We start from the raw sequence: 18,576 nt of genomic DNA, 5'->3' as shown, positions 1-18,576 counted from the left end.
CATTTCAAAACTCTTTTTTTCTTTCAGAAATACGACAGTTATTGTTGAACTTGAAAACGTTAATGACAACACTCCATCGTTTACTCAGCAAAAGTTCTTTTTCACCGCAAAAGAGGTACGTAGGTAGTTTTACATATATGCTTGAACAGCTTTACAATAAAAGATCGGAGAGAGAACTCATAGCTGACTGCCTGTTAATTTTTTTTTATCATCAGGGCTTATACGTCGGTAACAGCAAGGTTGTCGGTCAGGTGACTGCCATCGACAAAGATCAAGATGAACAGAATTCTGTTTATGGACAAATTCAGTACGAATTTGTAAACCAGACAAGTGAGTGCATCAAAAACATGGACACTTTGTACGAGTTACATCTTAAGGCGCGCAACATGTTAACAATCAGGGTCCCCAAAGGTGGGTAGCCGGAGCTATTAAAGGAGCCCGGAAATGTTCACAATGAAGCCTGGAACCTCATCGTTTTGCTGCTTAGAGCCCTTTGCTGCAAAGTGCGGAGCCCTGAGAATGTTTGCCACGGAGCCCAGAGGCCCCTTTTTTGGCGGGACCGGATACCTGGAGCCCCAGCTGTATTGGGCCTGGTGCCCTGGAGTCATTAACCCCTTGGGACCCTGAACTACCAGGCGGTTGTGAAGCGCTTTGATGGACAAAAATTGGACGTTAATTCGCTGTTGTGGACTTCATTATGCATTATATCCTAGAAAACGTGAGGGTGAATTAATAAAAGAATGGCTGGATAAGGCATTTAGTTGGTATTAAAAACTAATTGGGGACACTGACGGATTACTCTTATTTATCTAAAACTCTAGGTTTCTATCGTGACCATCAGTGGCCCCTCGATCGTGAGGAGAATGGCAAAGTTGTTGATATTCGCGGAAGCGTTCAAGGTGTGCTGAATAATGGCGCGAAAGTAGTCTCTGACCCAGATTTCGGCGACGTGGTGTCACTCGAAGCACCTGGGGCTTGGATACTAATGGGCGATTTTAGAGGTATTTTAGTTTAATCCTTAACCTATAGAACTTTATCGATCTTGAGTTACAAGTGCTGTTTATGGCAACGGCTTAATCACAGAAAGTATTTGTAATAATTATCCCTATCTTCTAGCATTTTCTACTGACAATTGTCACCCCAGAACCGGGGGTACGTCAATTTGCTTAGCCACTTCAGTGACAAATGTACCACTGGCTCCTTCAATTTTGGGAGGCTTTGGCACATAACTGGTGTTTGTTCCCCAGCTATCATGGGCAAATTATAAAGAACATTTAACCTATTCAAATTATTCGACAAGAAACTGTGCGAAATAAATGTGGTACCGTAAAGAGAAAGACAAACCTTCTTGAGGTCGACTTGTTGCCAGTCTAGACAAATTCCTGCAGATAAGCACGATAATTAAGGCCGTTCCTCATGACCTACCTTTCCCACGCCTTTAAATGTCTTTTTCAGTCATACACATAATTTTTGAATAATTTATTTGGAAATAAATTTAATTTAATTTCCTTTCTTCTAACTTGAGGGATGACCCTCAAGTAGTTTTGCGAAAACCTGTTCCATGGAATAAGTGGTCAATAAAAATTGTCATTCAAGTTAAAGCTTTATTTCCAGTTCCCACCAAAAAAAAAAAATCATGACTCATTACACATGCGCACAGAAATCATACTCCAAAAGGTTACCGAAAGATGCCCCACAATTAAGCGAAAGCCCGGAAGGTAATATATAAATACGTCTTCCAACACAGAAGAGAAGCGGAGGTCCGATGGCTGAGTGTTGCCTTTGACGATCTAGGTATTACTCGCCACAAATTGACCTCCAAATTTTCAATTTTACTTTAAAATCAATCGCTTCCTTTTAACTTTTGATAGGACCAAGAAGAGCTATCCATGCGTAACAAGAAGTAGTGAATTAACCTGTGTGAATTACACAAGACAAAAAAATAGATCTTAATTGCCAGTTGGTCGTTAGTCTTTAAAGTACATCTAGAGGCCGGTTTACACGTTACGATTTGTCGGCCCGATTTGGCCAAGATTTTATAAGAAAATGACATAAATGACGCATTTTAAAATCGGCAAGATTTCTTAAAAATCTGTTGCAGTGTATCTGATTTTAGAAATCGGGCCGATTTTCATATCAATTTGAATAGGCAGAGAAAAGCCGCAGGACGAATCGCAGCGTGTAAATACTACTACTATATTAAATACTACGCTTTCTACTGCGCGTGCGTAATTGCATTTCAGGTCCCTTCATGTCCCACAATGATTCGGTCAGCAATACTGAATCATATAAATACCGCAACTTTTCATAGTTACATCGAGGTCCGGACGGTTGAGGGTTATCAACTCACAATTTGGCACCCCTCTTCCACTAACTTGACCTCTTTTTTATGTCATTTTTCCTTCTTTTAATTTAGCACAGTAATCATTTCTCGAGAGTAAAGTTAATTTTCACAGCATTAACCACCAAAGAACAGGTCTCAAGCTTTATAGCTCCTGTATAAAACGAACAGAAGCCGAATGCAACCAGACATTACCTGTCTCTAATAGTGACATAGACTCAATATCTTAATTTTTAAAACGTCTAAACACTACAACGTCTCTTACTTAAATGGGAGAAAAAGTTGTGAAGTGAATTACTGTGAATTACCATCTAAGTCGCTCAACATAAATCGCCCACTAAAGTCCACTAAAACATAAACAAACTCCAATCGTGAATATATTACAGTGAAATCTTGTCACGCTTTAAAATATTCAGTGACATGATGAAAATCGACCTTATTTTGAAGTTAGCTTGCGAAGGACACATGATAACACTTGAAAGGTGTTAAACGGCAGCTTTATAAAGAGAATCAAAAAGAAAAACAGCGGCGAAAAGTATTAGTTTAGCGTTACAAATATATTCTGACTGTCACCCGATTTTCTTCAGCGCAGCAATGCTGAAAAGTGAATAATTAAAACTTTCGATTTCAGTTCGTGTTATTTGGAAATAAAGCAGTCAAAACTACGATAATACTTGGTTGAAAATGTCAGCAAAGAAAAAAGCAAAGCAAGATTTAAAAATACCGATAAGGCGCTTCAATATTTCATTCTGTGGCAATTTCTGGAACAGTAACGAACGAAATAGACGAAAATAGCTATATTTTTGCATTACATCATCTATGACCCAACAGATGACACATTGCTTTTGAGTTCTTCAATATACGAAAACTTACAGTGCCCCGATTTATTTACAAAAATCATAATAAAAGTATTAAAACTTGGGCCATTTGAAACCCCTTGTTTCACTATGAAGGGATGCAATACATGTGAAGGGGTTTTCCCCTCACAAGAAAAACAACCACTGAAAAGAAACGAAAATAGCTATATTTTTGCATTACGTCATCTATGACGCACAAGATGACAAGTCGCCCTTGAGTTCTTTTGTTCAACAGATAGAAATTTGAATAACAAATATACCTTGAAGATAATGTTGTAAACAGTTGCGTTTCAAGCAGAGCATCATTCCTTTTTTCTTGGACATCTTGCTCAGCTTGCAAGGTAGTAAATGGTAAAAAAACCCAGCCTCAATGGGCTTGATCTCTCACAAGACAGGAGAAATAAACGGCTGAGGGCGAACAAGACAGAAAAGGTCGCGCTCGTCCGCCGTTCTGTTCGCTGTTTTCTCAAATTATTTCACAGGAAATAATATTTCTGATAATCGCTTGAAAGAACGTCTGCGCGAACTGAAATAGTACTTGCAAATTAAGTCAAGACTTCCCTTTAGAAAGACCTTTTTGTTTTTTCGGCTTTCTATTTCGTTCGACAGAAGCTCTTTCTTATTAGTTTACAAATAAAACTCTTTATTTTCGTCACGCCAGGGCCAAATTGAACATTTTTTTAAATATCTATTTTCATGAGTCATAAACACATCTAGAGGAAATACTCTAAGGAAATATATATAGAACCAGACATCCAAAATTAGCCACCAAGCCATTTCCCAAAACAGCATTTTCCGAGGCACATTCACTAGCTTGCAAAAGTAGCCGATGTTTGCTTTTCAGTCCAAGCGGGTAAAAATTTTTAAGACTGCAAAATTTGCATTTTATTCACCGCCGGCCATACGCCATAATTAATTAAACGAAAAATGAAAATGTCTTCAAAGACTGAATCTAAACTGTGGTATTTCTGTTTGTCTTCCACAGTTCCACTTCAATTTTGAAATAATTTTCTCCCTTTCTTTTAAGGGTGACTAGCTTCAATGTCTCTTGCAGCTCGAGATCTGTTGACTGACTCTTTTCTAATTCAAGAACAAGCGAAGATAAATATTTAAATATACGAAATTGTGTTTTGAAGAAACAATTTATATCAGCGTTGGACTGAGTTTAAACACATCGTTTGATAATCAGCCATTAATTTAAGTCTAGCTCACCACTATTTTAAATGGAACGAAAGCTTCTGAAGATCGAATATATAATGTTGTGTATTGCGCGTGTGTAGAAGCAGGGAATTATGTTTTTGTACCACAATTACGAGATCACCAGAACAGAATCATATAAATCCTTCAATTTTACTTCGTCTCCATGAGGTCCGCGTGGTAAAGGATTATCCATGACTGACCTATCCTTCCCATAACTTGACCTCTCTTTTTCTCGAACTAATTTAATTCCTTCCTTCTTTATTTTCACTTCTTCGAGTTTTTTTCTAATTTAAAATTATTTTTTAAAAATAATTGTTTTTGGAAACATTTCGGTTTTTCGGAAATACATGCGGAAAAGAGGGTAGATGAGCGTTTTTCCAATTTTTAAATTTACAATTACACAAGAACACATCAGAACTGAACTGAACTGCTTACTGCGCGTGCGTAGACGCACACATTTAATCCTACATCCCACAATGAGGCGACAGACAAACCTGAATCATATAATAACTCGAACGTTCCATGACTATATTCGAGGTCCGGACGGTTGAGGGTTATCCATTTGAATACGACACCCCTCTTCCAATAACTTGACCTCTTCTTTTTTCTTTTTGAGTTTCGAGCTTACCATTCAGTGTGGAATTTACAAAAGAAAGAAAATAACGTGATACTGAAAATCGGGTTTCTTAACCCGTCTTCCTTTAATTGTTTAGCATAGATAAATGTCTTGTAAACTGTTTTTAAAAATGAACATGCAAGGTTGAAATTTTCAAACGCATTATACACTAACTTGTTTACAATGTCGGGTTTCCAAATGAAGCAGTCTTAAAGACGTAGCTCTATAGTAAATACCCAGCCTTAAACAATATTATTGAACACGAACGTTTCTTGCTAAACACTTTCAATGCGGCACATATGTAAACTACTTTACTGTTTTTCATTAACTTGAACTAATCAAATAGACTCTACCAACAAGGTGTTTTTAACATGTTAAAATTGTATAGATGTAATACAAAATGTACAGAATCATACAAGATATTTGAAATTTGCGTGACAATTATTTAGTTAGTGTTTGTTTTAATTTGCTGATCACAAGACAAGAATAGAAGGTCGAGTGACGTCATCCATAAACATAGAATTGTATCAGTTCGTCACACATCGAACTGAACTTGTTGCGAAAGGGAATTATGAAAACATTTTTAGCCTCATTCTTTTTTAGTTTAACAGTTTGAAATGCAAAGTTTAAGCTAGTAGTACGGAAGTAAATAAGGCCAAATTTATTATACTTTGACTCGTCTAGTGATTCCTGAACTCACTAGAGCCAGACCAGTTGTAAGCCGTTTATGAAGTCGCTTTCTCAGTTTATTCCAGCGCAGACAGAATATTGTATAAACCCAATACGGGGCCGAAAATGCAATGCAAAAATACTTTAGAACCGAAAGTGACTCGCTGCCGACAACAAGCAGGGAGAGATCACGCGGAACTGTTGCGTCCACGCGTGATTTCACGTGGCACGTGGGATCACGCTACTCAACACGCGATCTCCAGTTGTGGTTCGAACATTTTGACAATACCAATGAAACCACGATTATCCTTAAATAAGCTACCCTTCTCATAACTTGACCACTCTTATAAATATTTCCGTTCATTCCTTTCACCATTTCTTACTCGAGTTATTTTTCTCTTTTTTAACTAGCCTGCGTGGCAGGCGTCGACAGGGACGGGAGGAAAAGGGAGAGGGAAGAAAGAAAGAGGGGACTGAGGAGAGGGGGAAGGGACGCTCATATTATAAAGAACCCCATTTTGTTCATTTCGCCATAAAATTCCGATTGGCCGAGACACAATAAGTAACATATTAGTTTAAGTCCAGTTCCCCTTTCTTTCTTCCCTCTTCCTATCCCGCCCCTTTCGACGCTAGCCACGCAGGCTAACCCCTTACCTCTATCAATGACAATGAGCCGGGACTTAAGCAGCCAGTTATCGCCAATGATGTTCAAGCAGCTTCGAAGAGTGGAAGCTTTTTTTAACTTCTGGCCAAAAAAGCAGACTATTGCAGTAGATTATCAGGCTGAACAAGAACCGCTCTGTAACCCGTAATACACTGACAGAACCGCAAATAGTTGCCGCAATCAGTTTTGTAGGTTACTTTGCGTGGATTCTGCGTAGAGTTAGGAACGATACTTATAAACTGAGACGCCAACTGAAGGTCGTGTGCACCTAAAACAAAAATAAAGATCGGCTGTAAGAGGACATGTAATCCTTCATGTCCGAGTTGTCTACAATAGCGCATCCGAAACGTCAATTCAGTAGGAAGTAGCCGGGGTGCAGCCACATCCAACGAGGGGGGGGGGGGGGTAGGGGAGGGTAGGGCTTTCCACAAGTTGCTCGGCAACTTTTTGGCAACTTTTCATATTTCGAGCAACTTTTTCCCGGCCTTCAAGCAACTTTTTTCCATTCGAGCAACTTGTTGAATTTTGAGCAATTTCCAGGCCGAAGATCTCCGAAGATTATCCAAGCGTTGTTTACTGACCATACGAACGTTTCCGAAGATTTACGAAGTTTGCCGAAGACTTTTGAGGAACATCTGAAGACGTTTCCGGCTCATTCTGCATTAAAACATTGCAAAACTCGTCAGGAAACATGACGTCATCGATATCTTCCCGATTTCTCTTAAGGACGTTCGCGCTAATTGTTTATGCGCATCCTTACTGCGCACGTAATTCATGTCGCAACACCATGCCACGTCATACTTTTTGAGCACGCGCGCTGAGTAAAATTTCTAAGAACATAAAGGGTGGGTTTGCCCTTCCGCTAGTTTCGCTTGCAATTTGCTCCCTTAAATGGTCGGTGACCCCTACTTTTTTCTTAACTAATCACTTTTCTTAATTAATATCTACATTTTGCAAGAAAATGAAAACAATCTATCGAGTGGAAGTTTGATTTTTTTGTCACACTGACGGTTTGAATTCCGCTTTTTGAGCATTCCTTTTTGCCGTACGACAGTTTCAAGTGCGTTTTTCCAGGGTTAGTTTTACAAAAAAGACGGCAAAACTAGGAATTATTTACGCAACAGACGCACTTTTACAAAATGTGACTAAGATCGTTAGCCTCCGTTTACTCATCCTCGATATTTTTAGCTATAAACCCTATAAACCATGCTGAATTACACGCGCCAATTTTCCCCGTCCCCACTAACTGCCCCTGGGTCTCCGAGGATAAAAGCTAACGCGAATTTAAGTTAAGCTCTGGTAAAATGCTTATAGTAAACGTGTTTACATAAATACAATTAACGCGAATTTTTGAAATTCACGTAAATAATATGTATCCTTAATTTCCTATAATAAGGTACTTAGAAATCTAACCCTCAAAGGGAAATTAGCATATATTTAAAGAAATTCTCTTGATTCGAAGCAGCCTTTTGGTTTTTTTTGGAGCAACTTTCAAGCAACTTTTATTATCAGAAGCAACTTTTTTTATTTTTGGAGCAACTTTCGCGCAACATTTTGAGAAATTACGGGCAACTTTTTGGGAAATCTCGAGCAACTTGTGGAAAGCCCTAGGAGGGGGAGAGGGGTTACTCGAAAACTGTTTATACGGGGAGGCTCCACCCTGAGGTCCAAACCCTTACCCTTTCATATAAAATTTTTGGCAGAAAAGGTGACCCTTTCATAAACCTTCGACAATTGAAATGGTTACCCTTTATTATGTATCTATAGAGGAGTGCTTCATCTCTTTTCCTACTTTTTTTACATGAATAACCCCTTGAAATACTCAACTAAATCGACTACTTGGTTGGTCTGTTAGAGACATTTGGAAGGCTCTTTTATATACCTTCATGGCAGTTTCCCCTTTTTTATACTCCAACTTGTGAAATTCCTTCCCTTTTGTATTGCTACTGCCTGAAAAAGGTACCCCTTTGGGCGGAGCCTCCCCATATAGTCCAATATAGGGAGTAGCCTCCCCGAGCGTGCAGCTATCTCCACGACAAAGGAGGGAGGAGACGTCTGCGCGCAGTCTAAGTAAGGAGTTATAAGAAAAAGGGCGATCGCGCTTCGTGAAGACGAGAACTAGTGTCCGTATTGGTGTTAAGAAATCACTTGTGAAAAGCCCCCCCCCCCCCACCCCGCTTCGAAGCGGAAATGTAGAAATTGTGAAGTGCGGAAAGTCAAAAAGCGCACGTAGCTCGATGTTAACTTCATTACCCGTGTTGCTTTTGTTGAAAATTTGCACGGGCGCTTGATTATTAATCACGCGATGATTTGCCTACATTCAACTGACATTAGCGCTTGGTAGCGAGTATAGACTGTCCACAGCCTCTCTATTTTTCAACGCCTCTCGTTTTTGCGCAGGCGTCCAATTCTCTCGTCGATCTTTCCCCGCGCTCGTCGATCGAAAAACTACGAAAAAATAGAGGGCCGTGAACAGTCTGTAGCGAGTACAATAGCCACGCGCACGCACGGTTTCCTTGGGTTAATATGTAGTGGGGACCATGGTTTTTGAGTGTAGCCTTGTGCATGTGGCAGGCGTCAAATGGAGAGGGAGCGGAGAGAGACTAGTTTCCAAAATCATGATGAGGTCCATATTGTTGCCACACGTAACAACAACTCTAAAAAGAATGGACTACCCAGGTTTAAACCGGGTTTTAAAGCAAAATAACTTAGCGCGGGGTTAATATTTTACCCACAGATAACAACCGTTCAATATTCTGTCCACATGTACAGATAACTAACTTAAAAGATCAGGAGAACATATTAAAAAGTGATGTTCTAATACAACTTACCAATGCGTCGCTTTCAGGTTTCGCAATCGCCTATAATTGTAATAAAGCCAAGAAAAATTCATAAGTAAAAGGCACTGAAGGTGCGTAACAATACTACTAATACGGTCAATACTCCTCAATTCAAGAGATTAATTACATCTAGTCCTCGAAAGCGCCACTCTTCATGTGTTCCTCATATTTGCGCATGTTGAAATTACTAATGTCAATTTCCCTCGGCTTGCGCGCAAATACAGATGTAACTTACCAAAATCGATTTACACGTTGCGGCTTTGTTACGGACAATCACTAAGCTTGCCACATCGCAGTGCTGATTCAAAAATGCCGGTTCAAACTTGACAGTCCTGCCAGGAAATCTTATGAAACAATAACTATCGCTTAAGAACTTGCGAATACAAACGCCTATATTTGTAGTAAAGCGAGGAAAATTCCATAAGAAGAAGCAATGTATACATTACGACCACATAGCACCATGATCGAAACCGCAAATGCAAAGACTGCGTGACAAAAGAAACAGATCTTCGATCAGGTTTCATGTCACATTTCCTGGCATGCGGTGACAAGTATGTACAAGATTTTAAAAGACCTCCTCACCATAAAATTTTGGTAACCTCTCCATGTTCAGTAAATTTTCGGTGGCCTTTGTCTATCTTCATCAGAGTGAAAACGATATTCGTTATCACGTAGCTTGCGCCGAACTTGCATGTTTACATACGTATTAAAGCTTATTAAGAGCGTATCAAAAACGTGCGCGGACAAAGCGTCTCGTTGGCATTGGTTTTGAATCAGTATCGTTGCGTTACTGTAGTATTCACTTAAAATTTTTAATTTGTTGATACATTTTGGCTTTCAGGAAATACACTAAGAAGAGAAGAGGAATAAGCAAGTTCTAATTATTTAATGAATTTACGATTGCACAAAGATATATCAGAATTGAATTAAATTGTTTACTACGCGTGCGTAAACGCCATACAGTTAATCATACATCCCACAATTAACCGACAGACAAAACTGAATGATATAATCACCAAAACTTTGCATGATACAAATCGAGGTCCGGACGGTTGAGGGTTATCTTGTTGAATGTTGCAAAGAGAGCAATCTCTTACCTAATCCCCTCTTCCAACAACTTGACCTCATATTTCTTTTCTTTTTACATTCACTTAACATAAACGTTATTTTTCTTTAGTTCAATGAAAAATATAAAAGTAATTGATTGCGCTGACCATTCATTGTGGATTTTAAAAGAAAGAAAAAAATCGGATACAGCTGTCTCTCCGTTAATGTTTCGTAAAATACTTTAATACTTTCAAAGAATCAACAGTTAAGAATACATTTTAAACGCATTTTCCCACATTGATTCTTAGATGACTGCATCAGCAACCCAACCCTTTGCGATGATGGATTATCAGTGGCGTTCTGGTTAAAGTTTATCTCTGGTCAGTACATTATTTCATCTGGAGGCGCGTCCAGATTTGCAACAGGATTTGATTTTTATCGCGAGTCAGCTGCAGGTGACTTTAAGCTGATTTTGGAAACATCAACAAAGGAATGGAGCCTTAAATTGAACGACATACCAAAGGTAACTTTTCAATGTGCTGTCTCAATAAAGTCTCGAGAAAACGGACGGAATCTGGATTAAGCGCCCTGGGCGCTTATTAAATTTTTGTACCTTGAGAGTGGGCGCTTATTTGAGGTGGGCGCTTATTCGGGGCTGGGCGCTTATTAACTGTTCAGATTTTCAGCAAATAGTAAGTTTATTTTCGTAATAAAACAATAAATAATAACAAAACGTGAAGATGTACCAAAGCAGAATTTTAACTGTTCATTGAAAGTTTCTGTAAAGTACTAAGAAAACTCCATCATGGGGGAAGTCTTCTTAGTAGTACTTAGTCTATTTCAATACTCCTCTTGCGCACTTCAGTTTTTTGTGGGGTGGGGGTGGGCGCTTATTCGAGGCTGGGCGCTTATTAACTTTTCCTACCTTCAGGGTGGGCGCTTATTCGAGGTTGGGCGCTTAATCGAATAAATGTGGTAAGTACAATCAAACCTCTATTAAGAAGCTCAAGCTCTTTTGACTGTTCACTTTCTTTCAGTCTCTCTCATTTTCGATTTGAAGGCCAGCGATTCCAATTTTTGGTTAAAAAGTGGCTCGCTTGACCAGACAAAAATGAGCTTTTCTCCTTTGCTTTCCTTTGTATAACGTGTAGTAACAGCAGGGCCGTAACTAGCAAGAGCGAGACGAGGCACTTGTCTCGTTTTGATTTTAACCCAAAACTAAAAACGAAATATGTTAAGTTGGGAAAATAATACCCAGTTGAACAAGGTTGATTTTTTTCAAGAAATACCTTATGAAAAATTTGTAAGAGTTTCAGAGCTTCTAGTTTTCCAAATCTTCTGGAGGGCATGCCCCCCAGGGGGGTACTCCGGCTTGTAAATGACGGGGATGATCGAATGGAGGCAAAACTCAGGACCCAAAAAAATCCCTGAGTCTTCCGACATTACCCAAAAAAATCCCTGGACCAAAAATAACCCCCCCCCAAAAAAATCCCTTGTCAAATTACCCCTAAATTGCCAGGAGGGGCAGTAATCTAACGCAAAGAAAACCATAAAAATTGAACGCTCGTGTTTGTTTATTCATCATACCATAAAAACGCCAAGGCCGTGCCAGGGCACTTAAGTTCGTTTTTAATAACCAAAAAAATCCTCTATATTAATCAAGTCACCCAAAAAAATACTTTCCAGATTTTCCAACCCAAAAAATCCCCTAATCGAAAATTTCAAACCCAAAAAAATCCTTCGATCATCCCCGTCATTTACAAGCCGGAGTACCCCCCCTGGGGCATGCCCCCAGAACCTCCGAGCAAGATCTTGCCTCGTCTATGCCAAAATTCTGGTTACGGCCCTGAACAGTCGACATAAAACCCTTCATATCGCTCCAATTTGCCATTTTGAGCCGCAGAGACGACAAAATAAATAAATGTGGTAGATTTACATTCATTTTGAGCTGAAATCTAGACGTCACTCAGTTTTACAATTTCAACACCCTTTTGATACCCTATATTTCGAACATACAAAGAGTCACACCGTATGGGGTGTGGCTACAACCCACATAATTTTATTTCAAACAGTTCTTTTATTTTTTGTGAACTTATATCTGATATTTACAGGAATGGTTTTATTTCACGTTTACGTGGAGCGTGGGAGCAGGATTGCGTTACTTTCAAGACGGGCAACTGATCGCAGCTGACCAGGCGCATGAGAACATTACACGTGCAAGTGATATTTTCACTCTACTGACGATCGGGAAATACAACGTTGAAAACTTGGAGCATTACGGCAATTTGTCGATCAGCGATCTACTCATTTGGCGCAAGCGCCTTACTGACGAGGAAGTGCTGCATTCGTACAGAATATCTCGTGAGTATTGGTAGATGTTACCCACCCCCCAGGGGGTATTCCCTTACATAAGTTATATAGGTAAGTGCGGCGCCAGGGGTATAGATTTGGGGCCGCTTTGGTCTGCTCATGACGAAGTACGTTGTCAAAATGGCGGCCGCCAGCGAGAAGAACGCCCGAGAAAGTAGATTTACTAACGCCGACAAACAAGGTATAGCAGACATTATTTGCAATCAGGGGCCGGCCAATACTGAGGGCGAGCCAGAGGAACCCGTAGTCTTGTTAAACTGAGGGAAAAATCCATCTCAAACAACAAAGCAGTTACGATAGTCGTCGACAACTAAACCAATAATTTCAACACAGGCGAAAAACGGTCAAAAATGTAGCTCTCGACAACAATTAGCTTTCCACAACCAAGCGAATTTCGCTTTTCAAAAATGGAAACTGTCTAGTTGTCGACAACTTAGGCTGTGTTCACACTTGGTGCCTGGGCACGGTGCCTGAGTACGGCTCTCGTTGGGCACTAATGTGAACATACTATTTTTTCAGGTACCCACGCCATAATTCGGGCACTTTATGGTACTTGGGTTCTTTGGTTTTCTGTGTGTGAACACGACGCTATTTTTTGCTGGTGCCCAGGTACCAGTGCTCGGGCACTAAGTACGAACACGCCCTAAGACTTTTTGCTGTCGACAACTCGTCTTACGCACTACGGTTTTTAGTTTTCTATAACATTTTATTCTCGATAACAAATAGTTGTCGACAACTAAATGTCTAGTCTGTGGAGGGCCATTTTTGCCCTACTTCCGTGGGCAAACTTTCACCCATTCCCTCTTATTTTGCTCTCAAAAGGCCAGATGTTTTAGTGATATTATTTTTGAACATTAGTCTTTTGAAATTTTCAGGGCATATCACTGGCAAAGAAATGCCAAGCTCTCCCCAGTACAAAGACAATTTTGCGATATCAAATGACGGCGTTATAACTGCTGTTGGAGTACTGGATCGAGAGACCAAGGCAAACTACAGTTTTGAAGTGCGTGCAATGGACCGAGATCCAAATCACCCTCGATACAACTCAACCGTCGTGGAAATTGAAGTCCTGGATACTAACGATAACCCGCCAGTATTCAAGAAAGCAAGTTACGTCGCAGATCTGCCGGAACATTCCGATGTAGGATTTGTCACGTTACAGGTAAAAATAACGGCTAACTATTTAGTTAGCTATTTTGTAAATATGTTATTCTCATTCACAGACAAGATGTCTTGCTGTTCTTTCTACTAGCTGAACGCTTTCGATTTGCTTAGATAGCAAACGTGTCACCGATTTCTAAACGTTGTGCGGGCAAATGACCCCGGAGGGGCAACTCTCATATGAAAGGGGCGGGGATGCTCGTCGGAAATTTTCAAGAGAACCCCTAAGGGAGATCAATCTGGGCGTGGTTCAAGCGTTTTTAACACCTGAAAAAAAACAAAATACTTAAAATAGAATTTAATATATTTCTACATTTCTTATATTTCCCACATTCCTATATTTCTTACTGTGCAACCCTAAGACCAAAATCCTTAATTTACACCCCTAAGCGAGACGACAAGCAACCCTCGCCCTTTCATATTGGATCCCCCCCCCCCCCCCAGGGCAACTGAACCAGTAACCCGCTCATCAAACACTAAACTAAAGCAAATGAGACAATAACCATAATAATGACAAGTGACTTATCATTCAAAGAACGTCACTGCATGAAAGTAGCGCAGGTAAAGAGAGATCCCTCTTCCTACTTTCTATTCTTTCTCAGCCCTAGACATGTCTAGGATTTTACGTTTTCGTGCGATCTAACAACCAAACAACAGTCATAGACTCTACACAGACCACCGTTCATCAACATCATTAGCATGGACACTTCTCCAGCGGTGAAAGAATATAGCGCGCGAAGGCAAATGTCTTCTTAGCCATTTTACCAAGAAACTCTCTCTTTTCCGACCTGTCCTTTTGGGTGACGACCTCAAGAACTGCAGCGAAGTTAGACTTAAGCTTAAAATTGATGCTCTTTTTAAATAAACCATCTTTTCAGGTTGAGGCAGATGACAGTGACGAGGGTTTGAACAGTGCAGTATCTTACAGCATTGTCAGTGGAAACTTACAGAATGCATTCACCATTGATGAGAAAAAAGGAGAAATCAAAGTCGATAGGGACCTGGACCGAGAAAATATTCACCAGTTTGTTCTCGGGGTTCAAGCCAGGGACGGTGAGAAGTTTAGTTATTTGATGAAAAATGGAGCTTAAATATTAATCGTGCTTAACTAGGTTACTTTATAAAATTGTTCACTGACAAAATATGCAGAAGAACAAACATATTCTGACAAATTTTACTGAATATCACTTGCAAAAGAGTTTGGAAATTCAGGCTGTCAACTGGTCAATATAATTATTCAGGCTCCTGAATTATTTTGATTCTGAAAAATAAGATCACGCGCAATGTCTTCGTAGTAAAGATCGATGGTGTCTAGAAGATTGAGGGGAAAACGTCAGCACGTACAAAAGATTACACCAAAAGTAAAATTAATTATAACTAATAAACAAAGGTATCCCTTAAGAGTGTCATACAGGGTGTTAACTATTTGTAGAAAAAAATATGGTTGGTGTGACCGTTGCATAATGGTAAGCGATTTTCTGAACATATCGACCAACCGGATGAGATGTCGCCGCTTACCCTTAAACTACCAGGCGTTCCTTCCAGCTCACTCGCGAAATTCAGTGTTCTTTTCTGTCATTATAACTGTATATTTTGACGTACAAAACAAACTTTTTGACAAAGAAGATGAACAGATGCTGTTTAGTGAGCACAGAAGAGTACATCTTAGTGAGCACAAGCTGATTTTGATATTTCTGCTGGATCATTAGTTAAAGAGGTCTCGTTGTAAATTTTCTGCCATCAAACCTTCTCTTTTGCGACACTCTTATATTCCCAGGAGGATCTCCATCATTGCAAAGTACTGTACAAGTGACAATAAACATTGTTGATGTGAATGATAATTCTCCAATCATCACACCAAGCTCTTACGTTGCGACAGTAAGGGAGAATTTACCCTCTGGCCAAAGTGTCTTACGGGTAGGTACATAAATTTGCACCTCATAACGCACTTGAAAAAAATTTAAGTTTAAGAAAGTCGGCTGTTACTGAAGTCTCTAATCGCAGCCAGTTTATTATGAAAACTATCTCGAACACTCTCTTGTACAAATCAAGTTATTTATAATTAAAGTTTTTTTTTAACGAATTTTGGGCGTTTTTACATCCGGAATTTTCATTTTCCTGATCACCGAATTCTGCTATGTTATCTCATCTAAAATTTCAAGAGTTCTTAGCTAGACAAGAAACTGTTAATCTTTACAAATTGTTATAATGATCCTGGGATACTGTTTTTATCACTTGTAAAACCAGCAAGGGAAAGTTGCTTGGTCAGCTAAAAAGCACTTATGCCGGTGCATTACATCATATGCACACCCTCCCTTCGATGCTGATTTTTGCGTCTCTGTTTCGAACACAGCTTTCAGTTGTAGATGCAGATCATGGCTCGAATGGCCAGGTTACATTTACTGTGAATAGCGACAGGTTTGCGGTCAACGCATCCACTGGCGTCCTTTACACCACCCAACCGCTGGACAGGGAGGAGCAGGCTCAATACCAGCTGAGTGTGAAAGCTACAGACGGGGGAGGGGATGCTGCAAAGGTAACTGAGTCTTAAATGTGTTGTTCGGTTTTTTGGCAGCAGGAATGTTTATCAAACTGTTTCAGTCACAAGCTGGAATTATCAGTTGTTCTCCTGAATGGCATAAGTGTGTGGAGGGGGACAAGGGGCGCCGGGGAGCCTGGTAGAAGCGGGAAACGCGGGAAAAGAGAGGGCAGGCAGCGGGATTCCTAAGGTAGCGAGAACCAAGTGAAAAAAAGGAATAGGTATGGGACAAAGAGGAGAGAACGGCAACGGAAAGAGGTGGGAACGTTACTTTTATCGCGAAACATAAAAGCTTCAAAATGAAATAAAAAAGTAAAATTGTCGAAAAAAGGGGCGGGGGAGTTGTGACTTACGGCAAACTTGGTGCAGTTAACCTAGTGTTCACTTAGTGCGTTCGGACTCCAGATAGAGAGGTTCAGGTTCGAGCCCAAGCCGGGTCATTGTACTGGATTTTTATGGCGTGACACTTTTTTTTACGGTGAACCCCTCCTTTCAGGAGTATAAATGCTGGGGCAACTTGGCAAAATACTGGGGGGAGGGATGGCTAACCTACGATGGACCAGCACCCAATCCAGTGGGAGTAGCAATACTCCTAGCCTCCACAGCCCTCCACTGATGGACTTAACCATATCTGAAAGTGATAAATGATCGTCGCAGTGAATTTCCAATTTAAGCAATTGGAATAAAGAAGCCTGAAAAATATTCAGGGCTTCAACGGGATTCGAACCCGTGAATTCCGCGATAGTGGTGTTATTCTCTACCAACTGAGCTATTGAAGCCACACATTGGGAGCGAGGTCAATTTTGAGTTCATATTTTCCCGTGAGAGGAGTAAAAAGCTAGTGAAATGATGTATCATATATGAAATGATTCACATATGAACTGCGGATGAATATGAAAGTGATAAATGATCAGCGTAGTGAATTTTCAATTTTAGCAATTGGAATAAAGAAGCCTTACTTAGTAAGGAGGCGTTGCTAATCTGGGCTGGGTTGTTAAAAAGCCGAATAACACTAATCGAGAATTAAACGTCGACCGAGGGTTGAATTTCTCTAGTACAAAATTGTTTCTATTGCTAAAGTTTTGTGGATTTTGAGATAAGTTGACGTCAAAACTATAGGACAGAAGATATAAACAGAAAACCTGACTGAAAAGCTAATAAACTGAAATCAAAATTCACGCTAATCCTGGATTAGCTTAATCGCGCTTTGAACAACCGGGCCCTGGTTGATGATTAAAATGAAGACATACTGCTAATTAACGTGACGTCACTCTTACAGAGCACCAGTGTATCGATAGAGGTCAACGTTGAAGATGAAAATGACAACCCTCCCCAGTTCACTGAGTCTGTGTACCAAGTGGCCATCAGTGAGAATGCTACTGTTGCGTCATCCATCATCCGGGTTATAGCTAATGACCCGGATCACGGTGGTAACGCCGATCTCGTCTTCACTCTCATGGGAGGGGACGGGGTTTTTGCTATCAATAAAACTTCAGGTACGTTAAGTTAAATTCGTTCCAGTCTTCACAAAAACGTAACCATGCATTTAAAAGTTATTTAGCCAAACATATAACATCGTCTTATTATAATTAAGCTTGTTAGAAAAGTTGTGTCAAAGGAAACAAAAAAAAAACGATCAAACAAAAACTCAAACTGTGTGAAAGAATCACTTCCAGTCTCGAAAACTATTACCTAACGTTTTAAAGTTTTTTATCCTTTGTGCAACAAGAATAAACTCCATTTAGAAGATGTGAAAGTTATTCTCACTTTATGATGGCGAGGAAATCTGCTGGCAGATCTTTAAGTCTTGCATATGCATATCACGCGTCCTCTTTAAAGCGAAGAAATCCACCTGTGTATAAAAATACATACAGATGTATAGAGTTGTCTCGAGAAAGGTTGTCCTACAAAGCGTACGCAACAACGCTGAGAATTTATAATAGATCTTGCTGGTAGTTTGCCTTCGTTTGATCAAAGTTTCAGCGTGAAGGAAAGAGAAACATTGAATACACGCATTAATGCGCATTAATGCGTCTATCGAGCTGAGACTCTATGAAATTCGATCAAGGAGCGGGAAACTATCGCTGCCCATAATACCTTTCTTTTTTTTTTCATTTCTTTATACACGGTTAAAAACATCAGGAAGATACTACTAAATTACAGTTATAATAATAAAAATTAATACAAATAAACTATTAAATGAGAAGTTCACTCCAGAATGGCCATTTATTTTCTTTACGCCAATAAAAAGTTTATACAAAGATATGTTATT

The 18,576-nt window shown here is 39.8% G+C and overlaps 1 protein-coding gene across 1 annotated transcript in view; it reads left to right on the top strand.

The window, feature by feature from the left end:
* LOC144650798 (protocadherin Fat 4-like) overlaps window positions 1–18,576 on the top strand; it is a 75,315-nt gene that overhangs the window by 9,398 nt on the left and 47,341 nt on the right. Inside the window, exons 13-22 of the mRNA XM_078510539.1 lie at window positions 28–115; window positions 216–330; window positions 822–1,001; window positions 10,543–10,757; window positions 12,346–12,595; window positions 13,480–13,766; window positions 14,644–14,818; window positions 15,543–15,682; window positions 16,119–16,301; window positions 17,584–17,800. Coding sequence (XP_078366665.1) covers window positions 28–115; window positions 216–330; window positions 822–1,001; window positions 10,543–10,757; window positions 12,346–12,595; window positions 13,480–13,766; window positions 14,644–14,818; window positions 15,543–15,682; window positions 16,119–16,301; window positions 17,584–17,800 — 1,850 coding nt within the window. The remainder of the gene's footprint in view (window positions 1–27; window positions 116–215; window positions 331–821; window positions 1,002–10,542; window positions 10,758–12,345; window positions 12,596–13,479; window positions 13,767–14,643; window positions 14,819–15,542; window positions 15,683–16,118; window positions 16,302–17,583; window positions 17,801–18,576) is intronic.

The sequence above is a fragment of the Oculina patagonica genome, chromosome 4, assembly GCF_052425735.1.
Source record: "Oculina patagonica isolate OP01 chromosome 4, crgOcupat, whole genome shotgun sequence".
Classification (NCBI taxonomy): domain Eukaryota; kingdom Metazoa; phylum Cnidaria; class Anthozoa; order Scleractinia; family Oculinidae; genus Oculina; species Oculina patagonica.
The sequence above is the reverse complement of the archived record's forward strand: the minus strand, read 5'-3'. Positions and strand labels throughout refer to the sequence as shown.